Here is a 15,122-nt window from a genome sequence, read left to right on the forward strand (position 1 = left end):
CATGACACATACTTTAGTGTATAATGGATCTGTGTCAGTTTCATGGTGATGCAAAATGTGTGCGTATTTTGTGAATTTGTCTTGGAAATGGATCAAGTATCTGTCTGTCTATCTGTCTATCTAGCTATCTGTTCAAACTCGCATACCCTTCTCCCTCCTTTTTCAGATCATCAAATATGGCGTGATAAGTACAGAGTCTCTGATTGATGACCTGATGCACTGAAGACCATGTATGTGTCAGGACGGCTTCACAAACCAGTTAGTGCTGTCTTTTAATTTCTTGTTTCCTAACATTTCTTATCTCATTTATTCAGTCAGTTGAGAGCAAGCTATCTTTTCCACACCCTGATTAATGAAATCAAAAATGCCTAAAATGTTCATTGTAAAATCACAAGTATAAAGCTGCTGTTTAAAAGTGCACAAGTACATTCAGTCTATATGAAATCTGCAAGAATGTTTTAAAGTAACTGAATTGACTTCAGTTGGACTGTTAAGAATATGATGCAATGTAAAATTAACATTTTTTTTCCTCCGGTTATGTAAGCTGTTTTACTGAATCGCTGCAAGCGTTGTGTTATAAATGCCTGAGAAGATATAAATACATGTACATACCACAATTATCCGTGGTACTGTGTGCACATGCAGGTGAAAATGCTGGTGCAGAGTGAGAATGGAAAGCTACGTGCTGCTCTGGTGGCCAACCTGAAGAGTGCTGTGAATGCCTCCTTCCTCATGCTGCCAGAGAGTTTTACCGAGGAAGACCTTTTCCTGCAGATAGCTGGTCTGTCTTATGCTGGTAAATGGACGTAACTCACACAGCCACATCAACTGAGGAAAATTAAGACGCCTTTGTGAGCAAGCCTAGCTGACCCAGTCCGTCTTTGTTATTTCAATATTTCTTTGCCTTCTTCAGGGCAGCTTCACTCCTCTCAGGTGAATTAAAACGTTTTGTCTGTATGTATCAAGGTGATTTTAGGATGGTGATTGGTGAGGATAAATCCAAGGTGGCCAATATCGTCAAAGACAACATTCAGCACTTCCAGATTCTATATAGCAACATCTTGCGTGACTGCCCTCAAGTGGTCTACAAACCACAACAGGGAAATTAGAGGTAAAGCAACATCCACACCCAGTGAACTGTAGGCTGCTGCATTTTTTGTGAAAGAGTGATTAGTGGGAAAAAATAATAAAATAACAAAAAAATGTTTCTCAATAGTATAAAATGTGATAGCTGCAAAACCTCTAGAATAGAACATTTCTCAATATAGATGTATTGCAGCGTCTGATGATGACCAAGTCTTTGGTATGTTTTTCATCTTGCAGGTAGACAAAAGCCCAGAGGGCCAGTTTATCCAGCTGATGGCTTTGCCCCGAACTCTGCAGCAACGGATCACAAAGCTGGTTGACCCTCCAGGGAAAAACAGAGATGTAGAGGAAATCCTGCTGCAAGTGGCCCAGGACCCAGACTGTGGAGCTGTTGTACAACAAGGTACAGAGTGGAGAGTGCAGGAACGTAGACTAGAGGAAATGATGGTGTGTGTGTGTGTCGCGCGCATATACATATATTATCCCTTGAGTTACCCACCATTTTTAATCCACTCCTAAATTTAATCAGCACATAGTCATGACAGCTTGATAATGCACCAAATGCAAATGCATGTTTTTTTTAGTAAATACTGTTTGTTTCTCACAAACCCTTAATTTATAATAATAACAATTTGAGATACTTTTGCCTTTTCTCTGACAGAGATTCTCAGTGTGCATGAAAAAAAGAAAGAATGTGCTTGTCATGTCAGTGTTGCTGGTACATTCCTCATCCAGTGGTTCAGGGACATGAGGATATGGTGACACTTCTTCCTGTTAGACAAACAGCAAGTATTATTTTGCTAACTGTGGTGATAGTGACAAATGTCTGCTCATAAAACAGATCACATTTTGTTAGTTTTAGTTTGTTTTATCTGTGGCACACAAACAGAACCAAATAACATCATCACATTGGTAGCTGGGCATTCCTTTAAAAAATACACATGGAGCTGACACGCATTTCTTTGCCTGTGTGGTATTTACTGTACATATTAGATGCTTGAGTGTTTGTTTGTGTTCCTCCTCAGGTATCTCTTCTATTGTGAAATCCTCCAGTATAACACAGAGTATCAAAGGCATCGCTACAGCTGGTAAACATTTCATTACTTGATATATGTTGTTTAATCAGTAGAATGATGGTGAATTGATTAAAGAAACAGTCAATGTGATGGATCACATTTTACTTTGCTGGACGTGTGTGTGTGTGTGTGTGTGTGTGTGTGTGTGTGTGTGTGTGTGTGTGTGTGTGTGTGTGTGTGTGTGTGTGTGTGTGTGTGTGTGTGTGTGTGTGTGTGTGTGTGTGTGTGTGTGTGTGTGTGTGTGTGTGTATAAATAATATCTCTGTAATATGTTTTTGTCCTGGGCAGGATTGTGGAAGACTGTGTCATATAGCTCTAAGAAGCTGATGAAGATGTGGAAGGGCTGGAGGAGGAAGCCACCTGTTTCACAGATGTCCTGATCCTGTCTTCTCATCAGCAGTGTTTTGTACCTGTGCCAGACAATCACCGTCCGTCATCCTTTAGTTCCATCCCTACAAACTGTGGCAAGCAGTCTGGTTGTATCACTGTGATGAGCAGTATGCATGGGATCAGGCAGAACTGCGTTTGAATAGTTTGGAAGCCTCGACACATCTGCCCTTCATCACGGAATTCTGAGGAAACTGTAATTTGTACATATCTGCCTGAATAATGGCAAACACCAGCGGACCTCTCTGGGGGAAGACTGTGTATGTGTGTTATGGCTGAATGGGCTCCTCATAAGTCTGGGAAGTGAATAGCACTCTGTCAGTGTGTTGACTTTGGTGTCATGAGCTTTTTCAAATGTGCCAACTTGTATGTGAACAAAATTATGTGTTAAAATTTGATTTTTGAATGCTAAAAAGCTAATATATGGCAGACAAGGGGCCTGCTTTGGCCTACCAAAGACGTTTTCACTTCTTAATGACTTCGATGTTTGTACTTAATCATTCATGTACTTAAAATGTGGCCACATAATGTTTTGTGTTTTTATATTTGTACTCATTAAATAGGGCTGATAACATCAGCATATTAGGACTGCAGTTGCTGTTTTAAATGCTTTGTATATATCTGTATAGCTCCATTCACAGGCCATGCTCATACGCTGTGCTTTGGAGAAGGTTCGAATCGAACGTTCGAGTTGCATGTATGAAATACGTGTTGTTATCAGTGACAGATAGATGAACCCTGCAGACAAACCTCACAGATCAACACTAGTAAATAAACGCTTCACTACCTCAGACAACAGCATGTAGCCTTTGAGCGTCAGAGGATATGACGTCACCCTCATTCTCATAATATATGCTGACATCATTGCTCCGCGGCTCAGCCAATCAGCGCGCCTCACTTTCACCACCTGCTAGGAACTGAATTCCATCATTCCAGGCATTCCTGCCTCCTCCTCCTCCCTCCTCCTCGTCTTCCTCATTTACAACCAAGTTTGTCCCGACAGCTCATCTGCTATTGTCTCTCCACTTGTAGCAGCGTTTAGCCGCGGTTTCGAGTGGTCTCTCAGCCGTATATACTTTCAAAGTGTGCCTTATTTTTTTGTGCGTGGACTTTCCAACACCGGAAGTTACCAAAGTGGCGCTTGAAGGAGGTATGTACCGCTAAATGTGAAGTTATTTCGGGTGTCCTAGGATGTGCGAGTGCGCCTCTTTTCCTTGAGCGGTGTGGGACAAATCCACGCTGATGTTGTGAGCCCCTCGCCCTGTGGAGTGTGTGTGGGGGCAAAGGAATGAAGAACCGCTAGCGACTTGGAACACGGGCTGATAGCCCTCATTCACGGTACAACTTGGCAGCCAGGCAGGCTCCACAGGCGGGACACCAAACTTTCTCACATTTTTTCACGTCACTTTTGCCTCTGGTTACATTCAATCATTCGGCGGCTCAAACTTTGTGGACCATCTGTTGACCTGCTCCTGTCACGACTCCAGAGATCAGGAAGCTCCGGTGCTCCGTGGAAACCGGCTCGCGTTCAACGACGTTCCCTGCCGCCGCACCTCCACAGCTCACGGCTGTTTGTAACTCCCCGGTCCTGTGACACGTATGTGACGGTTATTATCGGTGAATTGGACATTACACCTGGAAGCAGGTATTGGTCGAATGATCGTAAATGTGGACGCGCACGCAGCAGTGGACGCGCGCGCTACGTGTTGAGCAGGTGCAGTCGTGTGAGCAGCAGAAATGATGGAAGACTCACATCGCTGTTTGCCTGGAGAACTGTCGGTATTGTAGGAATGTAGATAGGAAGGAGCCACACATAGCTTCCATAGCAACAGCAAGGCTGAAGACTCAACATTGTTTGACAAAACTCCCAGAAATGCTGTCAAAAAATTTGACAGAGATGTCCAAAGAGCCTCTGAAAGGTCTTAGTGATGAAGCTGTGAGGTAGAGATGGAAGAATTATTCATGCCCATAATTGTCTTCAATGCAAGTGAAGGTCCGTTACAGTAGATATCAGATATCACATCAAAGTACCCAATGTGCAGAATGTCTCCTTGTTATGTCATGCAGGACATGTTTGCATGGTTATTGATGAATAATTGCTGAAGTTTTAATTTAAAGAGAGGTATGAGAGAGATGTGATGTAAATTATACATCATTATAGGTCACATGGCAGAGAAAAAACACGTTCTTCCTTGTTCTCTTCCTGGTTTCTTGCTCTATTGTCTGTCAAATCTCAAACAGGTTTTTGGTAGGTAAACTTCTGGTTTGATTGTCATTTGATAGTTTAAACACTTTTCCTAAGAATGTTATGTGATTCCCACTACATTCCTACATGATATATACTGTAAAACAAGACACTTAATTTTGTGACTTTCCCATGGTATCATGTCATCTTTCCACAAACATTAGGTAACATTATAACTTTATTCATTATCATTCAACAACAAACAAACAAACAGGCTCATGAATTTTAGTGGTATTGTTTACAGTCAGCATTAAACACAAAAGAGGTTTGGTGTTTTATATCCAAATTCAAGATTTTATAGATTAACCAATTTTTATTCTCTGAGCTATTAATAAAAAGTTTGGCATAAGGAAAAATTCTACATTATAGCCTCCACAGATTCTGATTATAGACCAATGAGAACCTGGAACAGTCCCTGAGTTTGTGATGTTTTTTATGTCTGTTGCTACATGAAACAGTCAACCGTGACCTCCCCTCTGTCCTGCAGGCGTCCCAGCATGGAGACACCCCTGGATGTTCTGTCGAGAGCAGCATCATTTGTTCATGCAAATGAAGAGGAGAGTAAGTTTTACCTAACTCTGTTCCTCTTGTGATTGCATGTCAGAACAAGATGAGCTTTTTTTTCCTCTCCCTCGTAGTGTCTAAACTGTTGTACAGGGTCACGAGACAAATGATTTGAATGTTTCGAGTCAGATCCGTGAAGTACAAATGTATGTCCAGCTATAAGACTGAACCTTGTTTTCTACATGGGCACAATAAGTGTCTTTTGTGCTGTATAAGCTTCCAGTTGTAGATTGCAGGCAAATAAGCGCAACCGCCCTTAACGGCCATCTGCATTTTTTTTAACCAGTTGTGCTTTCAGTGGAATCGTGTTTGCACAACTCTCTCCCTTTGCATGTCTTTTCATCTTGTCAGTTTCTCTGCTACTTCAACTCTTTTGGTTGCATCCTCTCTCTCCCTGCCCATGCTTGCATCCCCTCTCCACTGCTCTATCTCCTTCAGTCTTTCCACTTTCACCTCTCCTAATCATGTCTGAGGGTTTCTGGCATTGGTGAAAAAAATTCCTTTTGAGATTAAGCAGAAATGGCCAATCCTTCTCAGCAGGCCTCTCCACAGCCAGCCGGCCTCTGACTAAAACCGACAAGAACACTTCAAATTCACTGATAACTGATTTGCACTATTTAAAGGAACACGTCTGGTTTGCTGCTTTAGTTGTAGTTTTTTCCCTCTTAGAAAAAACAGCTATACAGCACTCAAACTTCCATACATATTGTAATTTGGTGGAAGTGCACACTTGGTGTTGTTACATTCATTTCCCTGAGGAAACATTCCCTTAAGAAGGAGCGCTTTTAAATAAAGTTTTCAGTACTTTACCACAAATTAACTTGGCACATTGTTGTTTTTTTTTCTTGTTACAGACAGTATGGTATGAGATGTTCTTTCTTATTGCTTGACAGTCAAGAACACCACTAGCTTTTGTCTGTAACAAGAAAAATCAAACTACAGTTTAAACAAGAAGACATGATGAGCCTTATCAGTAACTTGGAGCATGTACTTGATAGGTTAGATGATTACTTTAGGTCAATGAATTCACCAGCTTGTTTCCCATGATGCACTGCATAAAATGAACTGAAAATCAGCTTTCTTGCACTTTTGAACAAAATGGCATGGGGGCTCTCCTCCTCTCCACCCCCGCTCCCCTGTAGTGTTTTTGTTTTTTCTGCTGTGCTGATGTCACTTTTTGTTGTGGGTTATGCATGGCCTCTTTGTCTGATGACAATGCACTCAACCTGCCTCCACAATAGTGCCGAAGAAATAGGCTAGCTAGCCAGCCTGCTAAGCTAGTCAACCAGCCCACTAGTCTGCAAAACAAACCACCATGCAGTTGAGTCAATAATCTTTTTTTGTTTGCATCTTTGAAAAGCCTTTGGGACACCTGTACATCATTTGAGACCCGAGCACCCTCAGAACAGGGAGAGGCTGTCTTCTATAATAGATGCTTTAACTTGTCAGGGCCAGTGCTGCAGTGTAGAACATTTTGAGCTTATGAAAAAGGAAAACACACCCCTGGAAATATCCATCTCCACTACACAGAGATAATTACACAAATGCTGGTTTAAGGAAACTAGAACAGGCTACAGGTCACATAGTGTGACTCAGGTTCGTCAGCAGCTCAATTAGTATCGATGAGCAGTTTTTATTGGCAGAAACTGGCCCTTCACATGTGGTGCTGATGTTATTGTTGGCTGATATGTGACAATAACATCTTCTCAGATGATCATTTGAACTGTGAACTATTTAATCTGTCATGTTATATGCTGCATTGATACACACAGAGAAAACTTAATATTGGAACAAAATCAGCTGCTATAACATTAAACACTGCATTCCTGCAGTTATATATCTACATTACTTAACAAATGTATTAGACCACCAACCAATATAGGGTTTATGGCATAGCTGCCCTAAAATAACAGCATTTTTGTTTTTATGTTACTGTAATGGTCAAACTCTTGAACTGAAATTCTGTTTTTAATGCAAAACTATAACTGTTATCCATGAACGTAATTATACTGTTTTAGAAAAAATGGCCTCGATGAAGATGTCAAATTATAGTCATTTACCTGCATTTATGACCAGAAAAAATGGTCATAAAAAAATGGTTACAGTCTTTTAATGTCGTCTTATCTAACTTCTCAGAGAAGCCTAGTGAGACAAATAATTAATATTATTATTTTTGTTGTTGTTATTGTTTTGGAAACACCTACAATATTTGTTTTGCTGTTTTCCTGTATTTTTAAGGACAATAATGAACTCAACAATTTTGATTTAACTTGTAATGCTATTTGCAGATTAAATACAAATATTGACTGGTATGCTGACAGCAGTTTTTTTAGTTTCAAACATCAGACCAAAACCATTATTGGTTGGTCCTGGGAAAATATTTTACAGTTTTACCTCCAGATTTTTATGTCTTGAGCACTTTCAGAACTTGTTTTGTGTTTCTAATTCTTCTGATTGGAGTTTTACACACAGAACCTATGACTGATAGTTAGTGGCAACAAACCCAAATGCATCTGTTAACGTTTATAAAAGTTGGACACATCAACACTTCAAATAACACTGTTTTGTCCCACAAAACACAAATGATAAAAATGTGCATGAGAGAAAGTGATATTGTGTACAACATACAGTTTCTTCTCTCTTATGATAACTTTATGTAGAAGGAGTATAACGAGAGCAATGCATTGTATGTAGCATTCAGTACACCCAAACAGGACCAAAGCTGTGCGTGTAAAGTTTAAACCAAAACAATGATCATGATGGTAGCACAGTTCACATCTCTTATACATTTAGATGCTATTTATATGTTTATCTGTGTTGATGCACATCCACGCCCACCTCCCATCCAGCTGTTTGCAAATCAAATTCTCTGACTCTTCACTGTAATTGCATGCTGACAAAAAGGCAATGAGGTAATCATTACCTTATATGTAATGGTGGTTAAGGAGCAATGTTTAATATGTGTCAACAGGCCTCCATAGCAATTTTGGTAAAGAACTATATCTTGCAGTGTGCTCCACCCTTCCTCCAAGAAACATGCATTTGAAATCAATCTTAAATAGTCATGTTCTGCTCCAAGTGCTTAAAATGTTCTCCTTCCGTTGCCCAGGGTTCTCTAAACTACAGCTATTTAGTGATTTACTTTCTTTGAGGAATGTCTTGGTTGGTTTTAGTGTGAATTTGTTGTTTTTTTTCCCACCAGCAGGCTCTGACTATCAGACTGCTTTTTAAGTTGTGGATGTCATTTCAAAGAGGGACGTTGATTTATAGTTTCACTGAGGAGACTTTGGGACCTTTGTTTGTCTTTTTCTTTTGTTTTTGACAGGAACCACAGACAGAACGAAAGATGAACTGATGCCAAGAGAAGGTGGTTAGCTGAGATTGTACAATGGCCTCTGCTCCAGTTCCTTACACGCAAGCTTAAACACACATGCACTCGAATCTCGCTTGTTTCTTCAGAGAGTGCACACACACACACACACACACACACACACATACAAACAGACCTCCTTCATTGTTATTGTTTCCAAGGTTTGTTCAAACATGGTCAGTCTTTTTGGAGATCTTGGTGAGAGTCTGGTCTCATGTGAACAGTTTAATAACTAGGAGATATCCAACAGCATATTGATGACGCATCTGAAAAAGTTGCTGAATGTCATTGAATATATTTATATTTAACGCAAATGCCTGCAGTGTTATTTTAGACTAACACAGTACACAAATTCAATTCAAATAGTTTCAGTGTTCCTTGCGATTTTTGTTAATTGGTATTGCTTTTTTTTCGAAAATGAGAAAACAAAAAAAACCAAACAATTTTGTTTCTGCTATTACCATTACACTACTGTATGAAGTGTAGTACGGTACATTGTTATTCTACTACATTAGGTCATGACAGGCTGGCATGTCCTACAGCATTAATAGAATCTGTCTCACCACCACAAACAGCAGCAGAAAGATGACTCGTTCCTTTATTTAGTACTGCAGTCTTAAGATATTCATTAGTCTTAGCTGTCAAGTGCTAAATACCGCAAGTTAGCATACTAGTACAGCGGGTTGAGTTGATGAACACACTGAACTTGAGTGTTATGTCATGTTACTTTGAGCGTATTTAATGTTTGACATCTTTTAGCCCAAAGGCCTCTTGTTATACAACCCCTTCATTCATGTACAGTAAGTGGCATTAATATGTGTATTACTGTGGTAATAGTTTAATGATGATTATCCAGTAGTGAAAATCTGTGCTGTGAGTGTACACCTTTGTCATCTGTGTGTCCTCTCAAATTGAACAACTGCTTCAAGTTTATTAGTCAGACTTTGCCCATTTAAAAAAAAAAAAAAAAAAAAAACTAACAACGTAGCCCGGTAGGCCTCATATCAAATGAACAGTTGAAACCAGTGAGAACTTGTCAGTGATGGGCGGTGTACAGTCAGATCAGTGCTATGTGAAATTAGAAACCTTGCATCTTGGCACTTTGTTTCAACCTTGCTGGAGGCAAACAGTAGTCAAGGTGGGAGGTTATTTGACCCAGGATTCAGATGTGTGTTTGGGATAGGTGGGGTGAGGTGACTTCAGTGCTTCTTCAGCAAAGAAGATTTCTGACAGAGCAGCCTGTGTAACACGACACAGGTGTTAAACAGCCAGACAATAGTGTGTGCACACAGATGGTAAGCAGCAAAAAGCTGTCTTTGCTTCTCATCTTCCATCCCTGGATAGCTTGTGAAGGCATCTTGAAGTTGACAGACTCTAAACTTGTGATGTGGCGCTGGCTTTTATACTCAGTCTGTAAAAAAAAAAAAAGAAGAAGGTGAATTTGATGCAACCTTCCCGCAAGCAGCTTGTGGTCTCCCTCTGCAGGTCTGCCAGAATCAGTGTGAGCTTTTCCATTGCCAAAAATGTGTATCACATGCATCACGCAAGTGTGTGTCTGTTCTTCATCTAGACTGCCTCTCTGTGGGACGATTGACAAACCAAAACAAAGCATAACAGAGCAGTTAGCTTAGTAACAATATAAAATGTCTGTCCGGAATTGGGTTTTTCTCAATTTATGTAAAGTCGCCAGCAAGCAAAAACAAAAGTAGGTATAATGCAAAAAAGTAATACTTAAAAGATAATACGTGAGATTGAAGCAGATATCATGTTGTCAGTTCTCAGTTAAAACAATGTTAATAGTGTTTCATCTGTGAAAGTAGTCCCAATAATAAATCCTAAACAGATAACATTGATAGTTTTCTGTATGGTGGTGGCAGGTTTTCCTTATATTTAATTATCTTTCCTTATCAGTTGGTTGTTACTGCTGAACTAATTAGCCTGTATTGTGGTCTCATGGTTGGATGTAGAACTCTGACTCCCACAACAGTTTATGACTTCATGGATGCTGTCTGTGGGAAACAAATCAGCGAGGCACAATGGAAGACAGACAATTTTGTGCATGCTAAAGCTTCTGTCTGCATTGAATAAAAAGAAAAGTTGCTGCCAAATTGTGAAAGAATACTGTATTGTTTGTTGCTCTGTTGATGGATCACCAGCCGTGTCTGTCGCACATATTTTATCGATTATAAACTGCTTGTATGATGTTCCTTACTGTGTGTAAGAATTATCAGCAAACCAACTATTTATCACTGAAATAAAGTACTTGTTTATATGTTTATAAGTGACAACGGGCTTCACACTCTACTTTGACATTCACACCAGTAATCCTCATTGTTTAATCCCCCAATTGTCGTTCCATCATAGGAAAACAATTACACAGTTACACATTTGGGGCGAGCAGATAAATGATAAACTAAACAATGTGTATGCTTTTGTAATGCCTCTGCATCTCATGGAATTTTAACTCAAAGTGGGAAGAAAGAAATCCAACAAAAATGCTGTTTGCAGTGGATGACTGCTCCCACTCTCTTTTGTTGTTGTCTCACATTCGGCTTTGCCTTCTCTCTGTGGTTTGATACATGAGTACGCAGGCACTGAGGTCATTGTTTCTGTCATGCTCCAGGGGGTGGCCATTAGGACCAGAGAAGTAAAGGGCCATGATGTCAGAGGTCAAGTGTCAGAGGGTCACTGTCCCCAGTCTTGAGGTTAAATATGATTGACCCATGTTTTTTTTTTATTTTTTTTATGTGCTCACTCATTTATGTTTATGAAAATAACCTATGACGTCCACCAAAAAAGTAGGTTATGTTTTCTGTGTTCTCTGTAGCAGGAAAGCAGTAAACTTGAATAAACTCTCTTGAATAAAAATCAACTCATTTTATCACATGTCAAACCTGCAATTCCATTTAAAAAATAAATTATTCATTTTTATCATATTTTAGTTGAGATAATTGTTACCCAATATGTGGTTTCACTGAATTTAGTGGTATGTGGCTTGCTTTATCTAAAAAGAGATCTAAGGGACCTAACCAAGCTACTTTTTTTTAACCTCTACAGGGCAAACGTCCTACATTCCCTTCTACAGTCAATGCCACGCTAGCTGGTCCCATAATCTGCTGCCATAGGACCTTTTTGCTCAGGGTTGTGCTTACCACACATACTTAACATTCTTCTCTTTCTGATAGCACTCACCAGAATGAAATTAGATTGTCAAGAATTGCTTGTCAAAAATAAGTAACTAAAAAAAGTTAACCTCCACAGCAACTCAGCACTGTTCCTGTGGTAGGTCAGATCAAAACATTGGACCTACAATATCTGCCCCAAGTGGGCAAAAAACACATCTACAGATACGGTGTTATTTTCAAGGTCAAACAATGTAGTAATACCTGACAGGCTGTGATTTTACTCTTCTTAAAAAAACAAGCACATATTCAGTTTGAAGCCCTCTTTTTGAAGGATGAAGCCGACGACACGAGGAAGCCGACTGTGTCTGTAATTCAAGCACAGATAAAGAACGTGTGTGAGGCACAACCCGCACAGCAGCAGTTTTGCAAATTAATGATAAGCACCAAGGACAATTTCAATCAGCTAATTGTTGGCATCAAAATTTGTGTTATAGTTGTATGCTTCATCCTTCTTCAGCCTAAACTTTTGATTGTACGTAGTCAAGGTAGTGATGATTTGAATTTCCAGTGACACTTTCTGTCTGTGACATTTTGTAACTTAGTTTTCACTAAGTGCAAGTAACTAAGCTGATATGTAACTTTGTACTGACAGAATGTGACTGTGCATCCAATCGCCACATATGTCTGCTCTGTTCTTATTGTAAGCAAAGCCTGGCAGAAAAGGTTGTGAGGTAAAGTCCAAGATGGACAATAAAAAAAAAGTCTGATGCAATGATCAGCAACTTCATACATCAGTGAGTTCACACAGCATGGGAACAGGTCTCAATCAGGAGAGAAATTTTAGAGCAGTGCAGATAGACCATGAGGAAGAATATGACATCTCTTGGATGTCTCTGTTTCCAGGAGCATCTGTTTGCAGCCCACAGCTGGTTTATATGGCTTTGCGTCACTGCAGCCTGGAGATATTCTCACAATAGTCTCCTTTGACACATACAGCAGCACTGGCGTATGTTTGCCATCTTAAGAGATTGGTGTTTTAATGGGAAATGTATGATGTACTTTTGTGGTGTTATGTGGTTGCCACATGTTAAAGCATTAACACATTGAAAAACTGTCTGTCAGAGTCTATGGAGCTTGTTTGTTTGTTACATTCATTGGGGTTGTGATTGAAAGCTGTTTACTCATGTTCTACAATTAAATGCATCATTCCCTAGCCATGTTATGATGAAAGACAAAATTTGACTCTTTCAGTGCAATGACACAGCTACACCTCTACACAATCGCCTGTTTTTATCATGGTTTCAGTGTAGCAACCTGATATTTCCTCTTCTGTGACTGTGCGTTGAGGATCTCAGATCTCACGAACTTTGTGTAATGGTGTCTCATTGCAGCTGTGTTCTTCTGAATACACAGTGAGGTAAGCGTCTTTGCAGAAAACAAAAAGCTGAAGCGCCTTTGTGTACATACTGTAATTTAAGAATGTATCCATCTAGGATTTGTTAAACTGAGTTTCTAAAATGTAGAAAAATGTACTCCCACAATGTAATCTACAATCAGCTTTTTTACAGCCTCAAAATTTGCGTTAGTTAAATAACCCTCATACTAATGGCTGAGACAGCACATTTCTTCAACGTGTTATAACACCATGTAAACATTAAGTGTAATACATCCAACTACACAAAAAAAAGTCTAGGATTTGACTGTTGACCTCTGTCTGTGCAAAAGTTGTGCCACCCAACCATATCGGAGATTATGTTTCTTCTGTATTTTTCAGTGAAACTTAGTGTCCTGCTTTCATTCTGGAGAAAACGCATCCAGTGTTTGGACTAAAGGTCTGTGTAAGCGCTCAGGTGACTAACCAGCTTTGTCTTCACAGTGTGATCAGACACACCTATTCTCTGGAGAAGCCCAAACCTGTTCAGACAGACGCCCAACACATAGTGCCTTGACCTCATTAGGCAATGAGGGCAGGAATTTTCTACTAGAAATGATGGGTGATTGTGTACTTCGTTTTAGCTATATATCATCTATGTTCGTACTGAAAGCAAATTCAAATCTGCCTTTTAAGTTTTGTTAGTTAGCTTTGACTCTTCTGAGTCATCAGGATACCGCAGGAAGCAGAGAGAGGAAAGGGTCATCACCAAAGTGTTCTTAGGAAGAAAGAGGTGGAATTTTCCCAACTTGTTGTATAACCATTAATCTTCTCAGTGTACTTGCAGCACGCCAGAACAAACACACTGCAGCTAAGAACTCGTTTCTCATTTATTAGGTAATTGTAAGTCGGGTGTTATTGTGTGAATTTAAAGACAAATATGTATGTTACAATAAATGAAAACACCACAAAGAAACAATATATTTATTATGACTTGACTGGATGTTTAATCATCAGTGTTGACATTGTACTTACTTCAGTAATGGCACACACACATTTTAGATGATTATAGAAGTCTGTAAAAGCTATTGTGACATAGTATCGACCCTGTTCTAGACATGACTTCTGGGCCCACACAGAATTTTTGAGACTGAAGCATCAAGAAGGAGTTGAAAATTGCATTTGTCAGAATGCTGAGTGAGCGCTCTGAAGACGGCCTGGAAACTGAGGACAGTTGCTGTCTAAACAATATTCCATAGTGCTGAGCTGCCCAGATATAAAGAAGAGGCGATTGGTGAGGGGTGGAGACACTTTTGTGTCTGTGTGGTGCACACCAAAGAATGGAAGAGGTGCAGTGATGTGTGTTAGTGAATCAGGGAAAATGCAAAAGTAGTTTGTTTGTTTCATAGCTTTGACTGATTTTACATGTCAAAGAGGAGACATGACACAGGGGGTAAAGTACTCAATATATTTAGTTTAAAGCAGCGGATAATATAGTGGAACAGGTCTGAGAATCAGCCTTCTGGTCAGTCTGCTTCTTGGCATTGTGCTTTTGACATGAATGGAAGTACATATAGTACATTCTGGCAGGTTTAAGAAAAGTAAACCTGCCAGAATGTACTATAAACTTTCCCTCGTCTGTTTCTGCTTCTTGTAATTTGTCATGGAAACCTTACTAATACTAATACTTTGCAGGTGTTTCTCATGTATGAGAACAATTGTTCCTGTACCTCTCCAAATGTACTCCATTGTAAAACTAGTATCGTATCTACTAAGTTTGTAATGACAACTTAAATTTACTGGAACTTCCTGTTCTCCGTGTGAGTGTATGTCATACAAAAACATCACATGGCAAAATGTATGTTTGTGTGTAAACCTATGTGTGAACGCAGTTACA

The 15,122-nt window shown here is 39.6% G+C and overlaps 1 protein-coding gene across 1 annotated transcript; it reads left to right on the top strand.

Annotated features, from left to right (window-relative positions):
- Positions 1–166: 166 nt before the first annotated feature.
- LOC144738704 (phosphatidate cytidylyltransferase, mitochondrial-like) lies at positions 167–2,542 on the top strand (the record flags this gene model as incomplete). The annotated part of the gene is given in 7 exon segments (XM_078621696.1): positions 167–218; positions 221–258; positions 646–796; positions 967–1,102; positions 1,314–1,489; positions 2,112–2,174; positions 2,451–2,542. Coding segments are annotated over 7 exon segments (708 nt in total), but the record flags the coding sequence as incomplete, so codon positions are not given.
- Between the last annotated feature and the right edge of the window lie 12,580 nt (positions 2,543–15,122).

Source organism: Lampetra planeri, unplaced genomic scaffold, assembly GCF_965212315.1.
Source record: "Lampetra planeri unplaced genomic scaffold, kcLamPlan1.2.h2 scaffold_1133, whole genome shotgun sequence".
NCBI classification, from domain to species: Eukaryota; Metazoa; Chordata; class Hyperoartia; order Petromyzontiformes; family Petromyzontidae; genus Lampetra; species Lampetra planeri.